Source organism: Dermacentor albipictus, chromosome 3 (assembly GCF_038994185.2).
Source record: "Dermacentor albipictus isolate Rhodes 1998 colony chromosome 3, USDA_Dalb.pri_finalv2, whole genome shotgun sequence".
NCBI classification, from domain to species: domain Eukaryota; kingdom Metazoa; phylum Arthropoda; class Arachnida; order Ixodida; family Ixodidae; genus Dermacentor; species Dermacentor albipictus.
Window position 1 is genome coordinate 108406923 of NC_091823.1, and position 16718 is coordinate 108423640.

Consider the following 16718-nt stretch of genomic DNA (forward strand, 5'->3'; position numbering starts at 1 on the left):
TAAGCGGTGGGGATGGCAGGATAGAAGCTGCAGAACGGCAGCATGACTGGTCCCACGTCCCTGCGAACAAAAGGCAGCAACATGGCAGCATATTCATTGTGCGTACTTGTGGCATCGTAATACACACGCGCACACATGCACGCACACGCACACACAACACAAACATATTTTCATATATATTGTCACATATGTGTAAATATATATATATATATATATATATATATATATATATATATATATATGACAATATGTTTGTGTTGTGTGTGCGTGTGCGTGCATGTGTGTGCGTGTGTATTACGATGCCGCAAGTACGCACAACGAATATGCTGCCATGTTGCTGCCTTTTGTTCGCAGGGACGTGGGACCAGTCATGCTGCCGTTCAGCAGCTTCTATCCTGCCATCCCCACCGCTTATGTACATCAGTGTATTTATGTGGTAAATAAAACAAATATTGTCATATATATATATATATATATATATATATATATATATATATATATATATATATATATATATATATATATATATATATATATATATATATATATATGTATATATATCAGCACGAGCAGAAATGACAACTTTGAAACGGTAAAGAAGCACTTTTCCATTGGCACACAAAACAGCTAATATTTACAGATAGTTTTGCCGTAATGTGTTCTCAGATATATGACGTGTGTTTACATCACTTAGGTGGTTTTATTAAGGGTTGAGGGAAGACCGTAGGAGAGTGTTTGAAGGCCGTAATTAGTGTGTGAGCTTGGAACTGCCCAGTGTTCAGTGTATCGATTTAGGCGAAAAGCAGGATTCTGTTGTAATTTTGCAATGTTTCTGATATGATTAGTACCCTAAACCATATCACATTTAAAACAACGTGTAAGTTGATACTCGCAGGGGTGATCCACTCATACAATTTTTAATTTCCGGTATATATCACGCGTATGTGGACTGTAAGGCAAGTCTGAAATAGCACGTAAGGCATTCTTTGGAAGCGAAACTAAATTACTTAACGACCTCTTAATACTATCGGATCAAACGAGGTGACAATAGCGCAGGTGAGAAGCAAATAATGTGTTCCAAACTATAAGTTTCTGTCGTATTCATAGTAACCTCTGACATTTGCGCAACGTACCTAACACTTTAGTAAGTTAATTTTGTAAGTAATCAACGTGGTGGCTTCAAGAAAGTAGGCGCCGCTACCGCGCCCGTCGCATGCCCTGCTACTCCAGCTCCCTTGCCTCCCAGACCGGTCAAGGCTGATAGAAACCAGAATGCCGAAAAAAAAATAAACTGCGGTTGATCTAGCTTGGCCAAGGTTGTCAAAGCCACAGCCACCTGCAAATTCACAGAACACATCGGCAACCTTGAACTCGGAATCTCCGGCCGATAAATTGCCTGAAGGGTGATCGTAATGTTTCTATCACTAATGAACGCCATTCACGTGCTCTTCAACAAGCTATGGACGACGTCAGCTCAGAGTGCACAGCAGATACTAGATGCTAGAAGTCCAGTACTTGGAAGCCTCGAGTAGACATTATGGCTCATCCAATACTGTCATTTCGCTCTAAGGTAAGACAGGCTTCGATTTTACAGTGGAACACTAGAAGATTGAGGTCCCGCATCTCTTCCTTCAATCAATATATTTTTTTTGCAAATCGGGTTCCCATAACCATTATGCGCGAACCCAACTTAATTACATCAAACTGTCAGGGTAAGAATCATTTCTTTCGTCGACGTGCGAGGAGGGTAGCAAAGTTGTTGTGTATGTCCGCACAGATTTTACGCATTCCCACCATGCAGTAGAGCCACACAGTAACAATATATCTGCCTACGTATAAGAAAGGAGCAAGTGTCATTCACCCTCATCGGTGTCTATATATCCCCGTTAGGACGATTTGAATGCGGTTGGCTTCAAGACATATTGGTAAATACCAGTGGTCCTTGGAAAAAAATTTCAGATTTGAACTCGCATCACTTGGTGGGGAGTAGCTCGGCAATCGATTCCAGAAATCTGGTGTCGTTCGCATCTGATTATGACGTTTGTGTCAAGAGTGACGGCAGTTCTACATGCCTGCGAGGCCTTAAGTACAGCAATTGCCTGGATTTGACTTCGGTACCACGATCATTCAGTTTACAAGTGCAATGGTTTTCGGACACAGAAACACATGGAAATGATCGTGTTCCTACATACTTGAGGATCAGAGGGCTAAACAATTCATCCACGTTGAATGCAGTATGAAACATCGGCTGGACTAAATTTAAGCTACACATGGAAAAAGCATGCAGAGAAGACCTTGGCCAAAGCCTGGAGGTTACCATCACAGACACTAGGACAGAAGCTTCATGCCTCCTAACGTTAAAATCAAACTGTTATCTATTCGACGTAGAACTGGAGAGGCTAACTGCACTTCAAGGACGAGCTGAGAGGAAATACTGGCACACAAAGGAAGTTTGGTATACTGGTAATGGCGCGGAGAACACAGATGAAAATCCAGCTCCGTTTGGAGAAATTTCAGGAACAGCGTTGGAAGTCCCTTTGTGAATAATTGGACCCTCAGCAACAAAATTCAAACATCTTTAAAACATCTCTTTCAAACGTGCCGAGTTGGAATCAATATCAGGTTTGCTCGCCTAACCTTATTTTACAAACTTCATCACCATTCAACGCTTCACGATGACTTCTTTTCACCACCTCCTGCAATTTTCCCGCGCCGTGACCACGTTAACAAAGTAAAACGCATAATGTGCCACTCATCGCTCTACGCAAAATCATTTATTCCTCGCAGAATAATAGAATGGAATACCCTACCATCACGCATAGCTACTAAAGTTAACTTACCATCTTTCCAAACTTTGTTGCAAGAAAAGGGTTAGTGGTAGCAGATTAGTTATTACTTATTGTTATATACACATATTAACATATTATGTAAAGTGTTCTTGTGTTTTCATGACTAAGTGCATGTACACCTTGTTTATATCTACTTATTTTATGTTTCTTCTGTGTATGTTTATTTGATGTAGTTTTACTTCTTGTGTATATTTCATGTTTTTGCCTCCCCCCCCCCTATGTGATACCCTCGCGAGAGGGCCCCTAGTGGTAATGTAAATAAAATAAAAAAATCTGGAGGACTGTCAGTGGCCTGCGCTCGTCTCCGCAATAGCGTAGACGGATCGACATTTGGGAGAGTTGGTACTGGTTGAGCATCTTGAAGGGGCAGCGCAATATGACGATTGCAGAAGACAGGAACATACGACAGCGCTGAACTCACAACTTTTTGAGTTCAGCGCTGTGCTGTGTGTTCCTGCCTTCTGTCTTCGTCATATTGCGCTGCCCCTACAAGATGTTCCGCAATGGCGACATCCTTTCATGGCCTCAACCATACATCATTGCCAGACGCCACTTGAGATGGTGAATTATTTTTGTGCGCGTATCGCTTGCGTGTGTGTCCTCCCCAGAGCAAAAACTTGAGCGTCGCCCTTTTGTCTCACGTCCCAGAAATGGAAATTTCATTTACATTGGAAGAACTGAACGCTTATTTGGCGGCTTATCCGCGTTCATTTTCGCCAGGGCCAGATGGCATCACCTATGTAGTTCTTGCCCATCTTGGACAAAAGACCAGGCAAGAGCTGTTGAATTAGTACGACCACTCATGGCATGACAGCATTGTTCCTCAGCAATGAAAAATTAGTAGGTCCGTACCGCCACAGAAACAAGGAAAGATGTCATATGTCATATCGCATTATTGTCCTGGCAAGCTGCATAGCGAAAGTAATGGAAACGATGATCCCTACACGCCTACAATAATATCCTGAACGCCAATGTGTGTACCCTAACTCCATGACAGGCTTTCGGAGAAGCAGTTCATCAATAAACAATGTTATTGACCTCACAACATTCACACAACAACAAAAATGCCTCAAGCGCATATCAGTGGCGTTCTTTCTTGATGTGAAAGGGGCGTACGATAGTATCACGCATGAAACAATCCTCGAGTCATTTTAGGCTATTGGTATCGGTGACTGAATGTTTCAGTGGATCCCGACTATTTGACCAGAAGGTCTTTCCTTGTGCGGACCGAAGATGGCCCGACTGCTATACATAAGCTGGCGTCCTACAGAGCGGGTTATTGAGCCCTATTCGCATTAACCCATGTATGGCCTTGCTGAAATATTACCCAAGACAATTCACCTATCAATGTACGCTCATGATATTTGTTTTTCGTCTTCTACGGTGACTCATATTCAAGTGTCTGCCAGAATTCAGCGGGCAGCTACCCTAACTTGTTCGTATCTCCGCAAACAAGACCTTAGTGTGTCCATAGAAAAATGCGCGTTGATCGCTTTTACGCGCGAACCTATGACACCGTACCCAGTTTCTTTCAATCACATACCAGACGTCTCACCGCTTCTTAGGTGCGATTATTGACAGCGACTTTTCATGGAGCCCCCACTGTATCTGCCTGAAGCGGAGACCAATTTCAATGGTACATATAATGAAGTTCCTGCGTTGCCTCTATATATAGCCTACGAGATTGAGCGGCGATCATCACTAGCCCTTGCGCCCGGTCGCGAAATGCGCAGTTACTGCCGGCGCACCACGTCGACACCCTCCCCCCCTGCCCTCCGTCCTTCCTATTCTCCCACGGCCTTTCGCGCAACCGAAAACAGCGCGTTTGCTCTCCGCTTTCTTCGTTGTCGCGCCCCATATTGAGCCGCAATCGTCGACTTACCTCGTGTGCTTTCACTCGCACGTACAGCATACGACGCGTGGCGATGGCGCTATCGCCCTTGGACTTTATACGAAACATCACGTCGACGGCGACGGCAAAATGCGCTTGGAGTGGCCCTGTATTTGCTCTCGCAATAATATGTTACCAGGTTTTACTTTGCAAGAAACACGATCTGATTATCAGGCACGCCTGTTGTGGAGGACTTTGGATTAGTTTCGACCGTCTAGATATCCTTAACGTGCACCTAATTCCCGGTACAGGAGCGCCCTTGCATTTCGCCCCCACATAAATGGAGCCGCCGCTGCCGTTGATGGAAGCTGTGACGTCGTATTTAGGCGAGCAGCGCCATACAGTCACCATTCCACCAGGGCGGGTCACTAAGCGTTTGCTAAACGACTTCAATCTTGTTAGCAGGAATCGAGCAAAGCATGGTACGTTATATTTAATACGCCTCACGTGCCCTTTGTACGTAGTATCATATACGTGCCCTTTGTACGTTGAAGCGCAAGCTCTGCTCAGACATACAACCACATCCACAACGGCGATGCGCTTTCCAATAACCTGCTCTAGCGATCAGCCAAGCAGGAGGCGTTTCTATTACGAGTGGTAAGGAAGGATGGCTTATGGGTCTGAAAGCAGCTAATTTTCGATGAATGTGCGTCATTGTCAGAGGCACGAGGAACACGTTCGCGAGGCTTGGAGAAAGGAAAACGCCGAGTGAATATGGAGGAAGTGTTTGCCGTCAGTGAATGAGCTCGCACACTCTTCCTTTAATATGTACGATGGAGAATGCGTGGACATTTTTGTAATTGCCGCTCCTACAATAATGACGAAGGAATCAATTTCAGCGGAGAAAGAAGGTCACGTATGAGACTGTCGAAACGGCGTACGGTTGTCGGTCGAAAAACATGGCGTGATTTATGGAACGAACGGCCCGCTTCCTGAGCTGTGTCACAAGGAACAAGGAGGATGCGCATCTATTTGCGGAAAAAGCAGGCGTTCACGCTGGTGGCGTCGGCTCAAGGATATGCGGTTTTTTCTTGTAAAGTGTACTAAAAATAAAAATAGAGTGAGCGGTATCAGTAAATTACCGCTTTAAAATAAAAAAAGGTAGCTCTATAACCGCGAGACGGTGCTTGGTAAGCCAGAAAGAAGCACAAGGACAATATATATATATATATTGTGAGCTTTATTCATACGCTTCATATTTTCAACTGTACATAATCATCATCACCGTTTTTGAGCCTGATGATAGGGCTCTCACTCGAGAGAACAAAGAAGAGACTGGCTGCCTGCCTAAACCTCGTCTCACACGTGGTGGAATGTGCTGTCCGGTTCCTTCGTTCTCTCGCTCCCGGTCTCTCTCCAGCTTCACCTACGCTACATCCCTGGAGCTCCACTCGGGTCGCCGCCTCTACCAACTGCACTCAACAATGTTGCAGGACCAGCAGACCAATACCACTACATCCACCTTGCCTACACCTGCGGCAACCCCTTCTTGGACAGTCACCACCCCTGAGAAGGATCAACCGGTGTTTGCTGGGCTTCCAGGTGAAGACGTTGAAGACTGGTTGGAGCAATACGAGCGCGTGAGTGACTTTAACCACTGGAACGAATCAGAAAAACTTGCTCACGTCGCCTTCTACCTAACCGGCGTTGCGAAAACTTGGTTTTACAATCACGAGCTTGATTTCGTCAACTGGAGCACCTTTAAACACAATCTACACCAGATTTTCGCGTACTCATCTGTCCACTCCGATATCGCCAAGAAGAAGCTTGGTCAGCGTGTTCAGCACTCGGGCGAGTCTTGCACTTCGTACATAGAGGACGTTCTCGCCCTCTGCCACCGCGTGAACACCTCGATGGCAGAGAATGACCGTGTACGCCACCTGCTCAAGGGTATTGGGACTGTGGCATTCAATGCTCTTGTAGCGCTGAATCCCACTACCGTCGCAGACATCATCAGTACGTGTCAGCGTCTTGATGAGCTTCATATGCTCCGCTTACACCCTGACACATCTGATTTCAAGGCGTCCAACGCCAACGAGCTACGTGCCTTGATTCGCTCCATCATCCGTGAGGAGCTGCACGCCCAAGCTTCGTCAAACCCTCCTGAGGTCCATCTGGTGCCTCCTGATTGCGGCCTACGCCATATCGTGAGGGAAGAGATAGCTGGCACGACCTGCCCGCAAGTCCCGAGCCCGCACCTTATCCCTACACCAACTTACGCTCAGGTTGCCTCTATAGTGCCGCCCTCCCAGCAGCCACCACAACGGGCACCTGCACCGCACGTGTCCCTGAATCCTGTCATTACAACACCACCACCTGTTCTGTCTTACAACGCATGGAGCCCACCTCGACCGATTTGTTTCCACTTCGGCATCCGTGGCCACATTTCAAAAGTTTGCCGACGCGTCAGCAAGATGAAAGACGTGGCTATGACGGGTTTGAAAGGGATGAGTTTTCTGGCCCTGTAGCACAACGTTGGCGTTCTTACTACGATTATTATCCACGACGTTCCCCATCTCCACAGGACTTCAACACTGCAGGTTCATTGCGTTTCCCGCGTCGTCGCTCTCCATCACCGATGCGGCGCTCCTCTTCCCCTCTACGACCGGCTACTTCCTCCTCCGATCACCGCCCGGAAAACTAAATGGTGCAGCTTCAGGAGAGAAAGCTGCATCTTTTGGACAACGTGAAACACCTCTGGAGTGCCCGTCAAATGTACGTTTGGTGTGTGTTGAAGGTGTCCGAATCGAAGCCTTGGTTGACACAGGTGCATCGCTTTCAGTTATTAGTACTGACTTGTGTTCTCGATTGCGAAAAGTGAAGACACCGTATAATGGCCCTGTCTTTCGTTGTGCTAATGCAGTTCTTGTTCAGTTCTTGTGCACTGCGTGCGTTTTCATAGATGGCATCCTTCACCACATTCAGTTGGTCGTGCTGTCTTCGTGTACATACTCGAGGATGTTGGGATGGGACTTCCTGTCCTCCGCCTCAGCTTCCATCTCTTGCCGTCAGTGAACTATTCATATGACGGACACTGAATCTTCGTCCGCTGTCGATGCTCACAGCCTACGTTTCGTCACGTCTACCGACTGTTTCATTCCCGCGGGCAATGAGCATTTTCTCACGCTGGCTTCCGACACTATTCTTAATGGGGATGTGTTCTTTGCACCGAGCGGTCACTGCATGTCTGATGTGCTTCGCCTTACTCCTAGCCTAGTGCGGTTTCAGGACGGTAGAGCGTTAGTCGCTGTTCGTAACTTTACTTTTTCGTAACCTTACATTTGAACGCATGATCGACACAGTTTTGCGTGGCCTTAAGTGGAAGACCTGTCTGTGGTATTTAGATGACATCGTTAATTTTTCTACAACTTTTCGTCAGCACCTTGAGCGCTTGGACGAAGTTTTCACATGCACTTCCAACGCTGGACTCCAACTCAACACAAAGAAGTGCCATTTTGCCAGAAAGAATATCAAAGTGTTGGGCCACCTTATAAGCAAAGATGGCGTTCGACCAAATCCCGAAAATGTTACTGCCGTGCTTCGCTTCCCTCGGCCTGAAAATCAAAAACAATTAAGAAGTTTCTTGGATTTAGATTTGGATTTGCACAAGTACACTACTTGAAGTTCACCGGATTAAGAGACCACTTATAGTGCCCCTAAGTTAGTGGTAAGAGGGAAAATACAGGAATTCCACATCAACCTACAGAACAGGCATTCGGCTTTAACTCAGGAAGAGGACCTTAGTGTTGAAGCAATGAACGACAACCTTATGGCCATCATTAAGGAGTGTGCAATAGAAGTCCGTGATAACTCCGTTAGACAGGATACCAGTAAGCTATCGCAGGAGACGAAAGATCTGGTCAAGAAACGCCAATGTATTGAAAGCCTCTAATCCTACAGCCAGACTAGAACTGGCAGAACTTTCCAAGTTAATCAACAAGCGCAAGACAGCTGACATAAGGAAGTATAATAAGGATAGAATTGAGCATGTTCTACGGAACGGAGGAAGCCTAAAAGAAGTGACGAAGAAACTAGGAATTGGCAGGAATCAGATGTATGCGTTAAGGGACAAAGCCGGCAATATCATTACTAATATGGATGAGATAATTCAAGTGGCTGAGAAGTTCTATAGAGATTTCTACAGTACCAGTGGCACACACGACGATAATGGAAGAGAGAATAGTCTAGATGAATTTGAAATCCCACAAGTAACGCCGGAAGAAGTAAAGAAAACCTTGAGAGCTATGCAAAGGGGGAAGGCAGCCCGGGAGGATCAGGTAACAGCAGATTTGTTGAAGAATGGTGGGCAGATTGTTCTAGAAAAACTTGGAAGAACGCTAACATAATCCTAATCCATAAGGAAGTGGACGCCAAAGACTTGAAAAATTATAGACCGATCAGCTTGCTGTCCGTTGCGTACAAAGTGTTTACTAAGGTTATCGCAAATAGAATCAGGAACACCTTAGACTTTTGTCAACCAAAGGACCAGGCAGGATTCCGTACAGGCTGCTCAACAATAGACCATATTCGCACTATCAATCAAGTGATAGAGAAATGTGCGGAATGTAACCAACCCTTATATATAGCTTTCATTTATTACGAGAAAGCTTATGATTTAGTTGAAACCTCAGCAGTCATGGAGGCATTACGGAATCAGGGTGTAGACGAGCCGCATGTAAAAATACTGACAGATATCTATAGCGGCTCCACAGCCACCGTACTCCTCCATAGAGAGAGCAACAAAATTCCAATAAAGAAAAGCGTCAGGCAGGGAGATACGATCTCTCCAATGCTATTCACAGCGTGTTCACAGGAGGTATTCAGAAACATGGATTGGCAAGAATTGGGGATCAAAGTTAATGGAGAATACCTTCGTAACTTGCGATTCGCTGATGATATTGCCTTGTTTAGAAGCTCAGGGGACCAATTGCAATGCATGCTCACTGACCTGGAGAGGCAAAGCAGAAGGGTGAGTCTAAAAATTTATGAGCAGAAAGCTAAAGTAATGTTTAACAGTCTGGGAAGAGAACAGCAGCTTACGATAGGTAGCGAGGCACTGAAAGAGGTAAGGCAATACATCTACTTAAGGCACGTAGTGACCGCGGATCGGGATCATGAGACTGAAAGAATCAGAAGAATAAAAATGGGCTGGCGTGCGTTTGGCAGACATTCTCAGATCATGAACAGCAGGTTGCCATTATCCGTCAAGAGAAAAGTGTATAACAGCTGTGTCTTACCAGTACTCACGTACGGGGTAGAAACCTGGAGGCCTACGAAAAGGGTTCTACTCAAATTGAGGACGACGCAACGAGCTATGGAAAGAAGAATGATAGGTGTAACGTTAAGGGATAAGAAAAGAGCAGATTGTGTGAAGGAACAAACATGAGTTAATGATATCTTATTTGAAATCAAGAAAACGAAATGGGCATGGGCAGACATGTAATGAGGAGGGAAGATAACCGGTGGTATTAAGGGTTACGGACTGGATTCCAAGGGAAGGGAACCGTAGCAGGGGGCGGCAGAAAGTTAGGTGGGCGGATGAGATTAAGAAGTGTACAGGGACAACATGACCACAATTAGTACATGACCGGGGTAGTTAGAGAAGTATGGGAGAGGCCTTTGCCCTGCAGTGGGCGTAGCCATGCTGCTGCTGCTGCTGATGATGATAGTGACCTTGTGCATCCTCTTACAAGCACTTTTTGCTTACTGACTTCCGGCCGCTAAAAGTGCCCTACAAGTGCTCGCCGTGCTAGAGCCCCTTATCGCAGCTCTTTATATGCTATAAATATTTTGTTTGGCGCTTGTGCTGTTCACGCAGGGGAGGCCCTCACCAGCTTCGTCCTAACGCCTCTATTTTTATGTTCACTCAAATTGGTGACTACAAACTTGATGCGAAGCCTGATTGTGGCTTCATGGATGACATTTGTGAATGTTTATCATCAGAGTGTTGAACTTGCTTTCGCCTTTGCGCATCCCTCTTACTATGTCATCATCATTCCTCATCACATCTTTATGTCCCCGTTCCCCCTCCCCCTGTGCAGAGTAGCAGGCTAGAGCACCTTAGCTCAGGCCGACCTCTCTGCCTTCTTTCAATTAAATTATCTCTCTCTATCTCTCTCTCCTGTTTTCCTCTTTCTATTCCCCTTTCCCCCACCCCAGTGTAGGGTAGCAAGCCGGGTACTCGCCTGGTTGACCTTCCTGCCTTTGCTGTCCTTATTCTCTCTCTCTCTTCACGGGCGGGTGTGTGCCCTTCCTGTTTTAGAGGCTGTCGGGGCACTGAACAGTGGCCTTATGCGAAGAAATACACGGCAGACACAATTTAGCAGCGCGTGCTCCCGTACAGAACCCGCCTATGCAGCCTCGCCGATTGGCCACTTTTATCGCGATAGCAATTACATGGACACTCCAAGCACAGTTCCACCGTCGCCGTCGCCGTGAGGTTTCGTATAAAGTCCAAGGGCGATGCAACCGTCACTGCGCGCCCTACGCTGTACGTGCGAATGAAGGCGTGCGAGGGGAGCCGACGAACACGGCTCAATCTCGCGCGCACGAGAGAGACGAAAGCAGGAAGGAAGCGCGCTGTCTTCCGTCGTGCACCACCCAACGTTGCGCGGCACCGGGAGGAGGGGAGAGAGGGGGCGGCGTTCCACTACGGCTTTAACTGCGCATGGGGATGCTGCGCGCGGTCGCAGGGTCGTATCTTGAGAGAAATCTGCGTTGGGGGCAGAGTCAAGGTGCGTCGGCCGCCCATAGCTTTGTGCGTGCTATGTGTTCTCGGCGCTCACTTTGCGCTGAAGCGATGGACAGCAGGAATGTCATTTCGCTCGCTGCTGCTGCCGGGATTGCTCACGTCAGTGTTTTTACAGCGAGTTTCCGCGGTCATGGAGTGAGATGTATTCATGTTTGTGCGCGCCCGACACCATGCCTGTTAATTTAGTCAGTGGACCTATCTTTACAAGTTTATAAGGCCGGTAAAGCTACTATCCTTACATTGCATAGCTGTCCACTTATGTGGTATCGCAATAGATGCTTCGCCTTTCTTGCGACATCTATTTTCATTTGCTCCTGCGAGCGGCGTCCCTAGCGCAACCAAGCACAGGCTGGGAAATATATAGGCTTCCCGTCTGCCGGACGTACTCCGATTGGTCTCTGCAGATGACAGGCGTGTGGCGAAGCGAGGCAGCCCGAACCATAGCGAAATTTCGGAGGACGCTTAAGCTTCGCCATTAAGAGTCGAACGCGATAGCATTCAAAGCCCCTTGACAGTTTCTCACGCATCCCGGGACCTGGAGCTTACGTAAACGTAACGTTTTCCTGGAAACGCTCACGCCGAACGTTATGCACGAAGGTGAGCTTGATGGTCCTTTTTTTGTGGCGTTTGAAGGAACCAAGCGGCCCACAAGCGCTCCTGCATTAAGACAGACCTCAAACTGCTGAAATATTGCATTAAAAAGGGGTTTGAGTTTGAGTTTCCGCGTAACAGAACTATGTTTTCTCTTATATTGAAATTACACTCTGACGCTATCATGCCTGTAAGTTATGTGTAAGTGCTATTTTATGAGTTTTCTGCCGCATTTTACTTTCGGAAATTTAATTAGTTCAGCAACGCCCATGCGCCACGTGGAGGGCCTGCGTGTTTGGGGATGGTTTGGGAAAATTTTCTCGACCACAGAACGCAGCGCTAAAGCCTACGCCGACGTCACATTTACTGCGACACGGGGCCCTTAACGCCACCGCGTTAAATCACAGTAAAGATCATGTGCCCCAGTGTCCATCTCGCCACAGGCGCCTGAAGTAAGTGCCGCGCACACCTGAGCCGGAAGTAGAGTGGTAGAGAAGAACAGCACATACAAATATGGAAATGCCCAACTGTGCCCCTTGCCATCCTCCTTGAGTCGCTTTCAGCACCAACGTTCTTGTGCAAGTGAAACAATAAAGCAAGCCGTGCCATCTGCGCGATGAGGGCATCTAACTGCGATTATACTTAAAGGATTTCACACAAAAATTGCGGTAGGAGATTCGAGAACGAATTTCTTTAATAGTAAGGTCCATCCTATGATTAGTTAAAAAAGGGGTTCAGGGCCCCTTTAAAGAGTCAACGGGGATACAAACTGAGGCTGACGTAAATCCTGAGTTACGAATGATTTTACAACAGTAGAGCCCCAATTGTTTTCACAGGACTATGTTCTAAGGGAATGCTTCGTGGAAAAACCTCCTCAGTAATTTGCAATCTTTGAGATAGGGAGACTTCACCTTCACACATCCGACGACTTTGTCATCTCAGTTCAGGCAACGCAATTACTTATGTGTTGAATACTTCACCACGTTTTCTGGTGCCCCTTTAAATTGGTCTGCGAAGCTGAAGTATAATACATAGCTCGTTCAACATACACAACATTCTACCTGCGTCTGGTAAAACGCCATACTGCATGATTACTGTTATTGTCATGGCGCATCGGATAACTTGTCTGCTACAATTAATGAAATCGACTAGACTCAGTGAGCGATTGTGGGCGCGAAGTGATGGACAATCGATCGTGTTCATACTGAAAGTACCTTTATTCCTCCCTCTCCTTTCTTTCTTTTCGTCTCTTAAACCCCTTTCCCCGTGTAGGGTAACAATCCAGACGTGCGTCTGGTTTTGAACATAAATCCAACATCGTAATATATATATATATATATATATATATATATATATATATATATATATATATATATATATATATATATATATATATATATATATGCATGCGCCGCGTCCCTATCTACGGACCCTTTTTATTCCAAGTTAGAAAAAATTCGATATACGATGCAATATCTGAAATGAATTTCTCTCAAACATTTCTATTCGCTTCCGAAATTTCACTATTAAAACACCACTATTAAAAAGATAACTGTCAAAGACGTCTTTTTGAGCCTCTTTTATGCAATGGTAAACCGCAATTATATACCGAATGATCTGTGTTATGGGAAACAACTTTTTTTTAATAGCACTGAATCGATGAAGTAATTTATTCCCTATTCTTAATTTCAGCACGGCGTACACTAGATGGTCGAGTTGCCGTCGCGGTCCATACGCTAATTAACTATGACGGTTAATTTGCCTACTGCAGCGTGCTCCTTCAATAGTACCATTGCAGTACTGGTGTTATAAGAAGTAATTAATAAATTCATTGACAAATCCCTGTTAACTCGCGAGTGGCCTGCGACGGCTACTCGACCATCTGGTGTGTGCCGTACTGGAAATACTAATAGCAAAGAAAGCATCATCACATCGGTCATGTTGCAAGTAGCAATGCGGCTTTTCTGTTTCTAAAGTGATTAGACGAGGGGATGGGGCGGGGGGCAGAGTTCAGAGAACTTAGGATTATGCAAGGAGCGGGACTGTAAACCTCTGGCGAGAAACTCCTCGGCAATGCGGGCGTGCAAATGGCGTCTTGTAGGAGACCCGCACCGTGGGAAGTCGTTACTGCTAAATGCAGCCTGCCGTGCGTCATCTGCTGCATCGCGTCGCAGCAAGGCCCGAGATACCTCGCTACCGAGGCAGCTGATAAGTAATAAAAAAGAAGAAAGAAAGCAATTACTTACGCGGTCGCTGTTACAGCCTAAAACATGGCCTCGGCCGTTTGTTTCGTTGAGTTTGTCCGTGTGCCGCCGATAATGCCCACTTTCAGAAGCGTGTGATATGTGCAAATGACATACATGCACGCGCAGCGCTTCTGCATTCAGAGTACTGCTTAAAGAAATGTCAAATTCTATTTAACCACCTCAAATACTTTTGTAGTACGAACCGTACTAAATAGGCAGTTTACATAACTTCCCGGTATCTTTGCAGCTAATGCTTCTCTTCATTGCTACATCTTGATCTCTTCACTGGCGTATGGCTGACGTTTATTTATATTTTCCTTCCTGCTGTCCTAGTTACTACTTTACCGGTGTAGAATATTTCGTGTGATAACTACACCTCGATTACAACACGCTATAGGCATTGTCAGAATGTGTAAGAAACAAATAAAATTGATAAATGTGTCCCTCTTTCGCTCACCCATTCGAGTCCGATGTAGTTCAATGTAAAGCAGGAAAAGCCAAAACGGCCAGGACGACGTAAAAAAATTCCATTAAAATTACTTTCATTTTTTGACCGATTTGACTGGCGTTGCCCATGAGTCATAAGGATGACCCCTGGCGGTGACTTACTGACTATGGCATCAGCTTCGAAATATTCCTTAAGATCTAAATAGAGAACATAGCGCGTGCCCAACAGAAACACAGATGGCGGCGACAAGTATACTCGTGCTAATTATTGTCTGGTTGGTGTTAAGGCTAGCGTGTGAAGAAATGTCATCACTAGAAAGAAGCTTCAGTCTCACGCACCATCGAGGCATTCACTTTTTACTGTTACATTCGCTTGGAAAAACGAAGTCAACAGTGTAATGAATAACAACAACAACAACAACAAAAAACAATACTGCAGTTCTCGCCTTTATCACAGGTATGACAAAATGGCTCCGCGTAAACAAACCTCATAGCATCTACTACTCCACGTACAAATACGGAAAAACGCCTGTTTCCGCAAATTTGACCTTCAAGCTTAGCCAAGGTCAAACTGGAACGCGCCGGGAGCGCCGACAGTGCCGAGCGGCATCTGTGTGTTTTACCGTTAATCCCATCTCGTGCGGCATCGAGAAATTCAACCTGCAACTAATACCTGCCACGCTCCTCGCACGCTCATCGCGCCAACCTCCTGAGGCGCCTTCAGTGCAACCCTAAACCATTCTATCACTTTCACTGCGTCGCCTTCGGGTAAAACTGACAATATTTCTTTTTCCGTCACTTCTGGTTGGCAGTACAGAACAGTTAGTGAAATTAAATCAATTAGCAAAATAAGTGCCGTTAAGCTTCGTCACGACGGATGGGTCTAGATTTTCCGTCGATAGACGTGTCTTGTAAGAAGATATGTTCATGCTGCAAGAATAAATATGACAAATCAAATCAGCTTTTTGTTAGTGTGCCTGTGCTTAGAATCATATGACGAACAGTGGAGAACATATAAAATAATGTTTTCCTAAAAAGCACTCAGTCATCTCAACGGCACCGAGGATCTGGCGTGCTCACAAGGACGAAGAAGGTTGAAGCGATGTTTTGTAGAACACTAAGTCAGACACGCTAGCACGAAGGTAAACACCTCGGAAACGTTTCGCAATAGTGCGAAACCAATACAGACGTTCAGACACACTACACCCTTGAGCCATTGTAGATATCACAATTGGCGAACGTTTCACCCCCACTCCGTTTCCGTACTAAAGGATAGTTTATCACCACGGTGGCGCCTCGCTGAACGCTGCGTTCGCGAACTTTCGAACACAGAGTGCAGATGGCCAGCGTGCTGACTAGAGGCAAAAGCGAGCACTCGTTCACTACTGCGACGTCGGCGACTCTTCCTTGAGACTCGTTTCACCGAGGCTCTCAGCTGGCGTCTTCAGCTGCTCGCGGCTCGAGTGGGGCTCCGTGATGTACTCCAGGTTGAGCCTCAGCTTGAACTTTCGGAACTCGGCAGCGAACGACACGGTGAACGCCATGAAAGTGAGGACGACCACCCACTCCGAAATCGTGCTGACTACGATGCCGTCGGGATACTGAAAGGCAAAGTAGCGAGAATGTCAGATTCCGCCACCACGAAGACGAGTACAATATTCAAGGCCTCTCTGGCGAGGCAATGTACACATACAGATTGAGAATGCCGTTGTGCTCTTACCGCGTGACGAGAACCGCGATGACCTTACGAGATTGTTTAAGACAATCAATACTTTGCTTAGACGAACGCCACGTTTTGCTGTCTTTTGTGTACATACTCGCGTTTCTCTCGCGTTACTCAGTTTCGAAGATCAGCTAGGTCCAGCTGCTCTCTTGCTAAAAAAAACATCACGCACCGTCTACATTATGTACATCCAACCTGAAAAGCTTGAGGAATGCGACTT

At 46.1% G+C, this 16718-nt stretch overlaps 1 protein-coding gene and 1 long non-coding RNA gene across 4 annotated transcripts in view; one reads left to right on the forward strand and one right to left on the reverse strand.

Annotated features, from left to right (window-relative positions):
• LOC139057534 (uncharacterized) overlaps window positions 1–16718 on the forward strand; it is a 78012-nt gene that overhangs the window by 29803 nt on the left and 31491 nt on the right. The window lies entirely within an intron of this gene.
• The window catches only part of LOC135904871 (DNA damage-regulated autophagy modulator protein 1-like), an 87762-nt gene continuing 86160 nt past the window's right edge, over window positions 15117–16718 (reverse strand). For both annotated transcript variants that reach the window (XM_065435851.2, XM_065435850.2), the window contains exon 7: window positions 15117–16376. In XM_065435851.2, coding sequence (XP_065291923.1) covers window positions 16158–16376 — 219 coding nt within the window. In that variant the 3' untranslated portion in view covers window positions 15117–16157. The remainder of the gene's footprint in view (window positions 16377–16718) is intronic.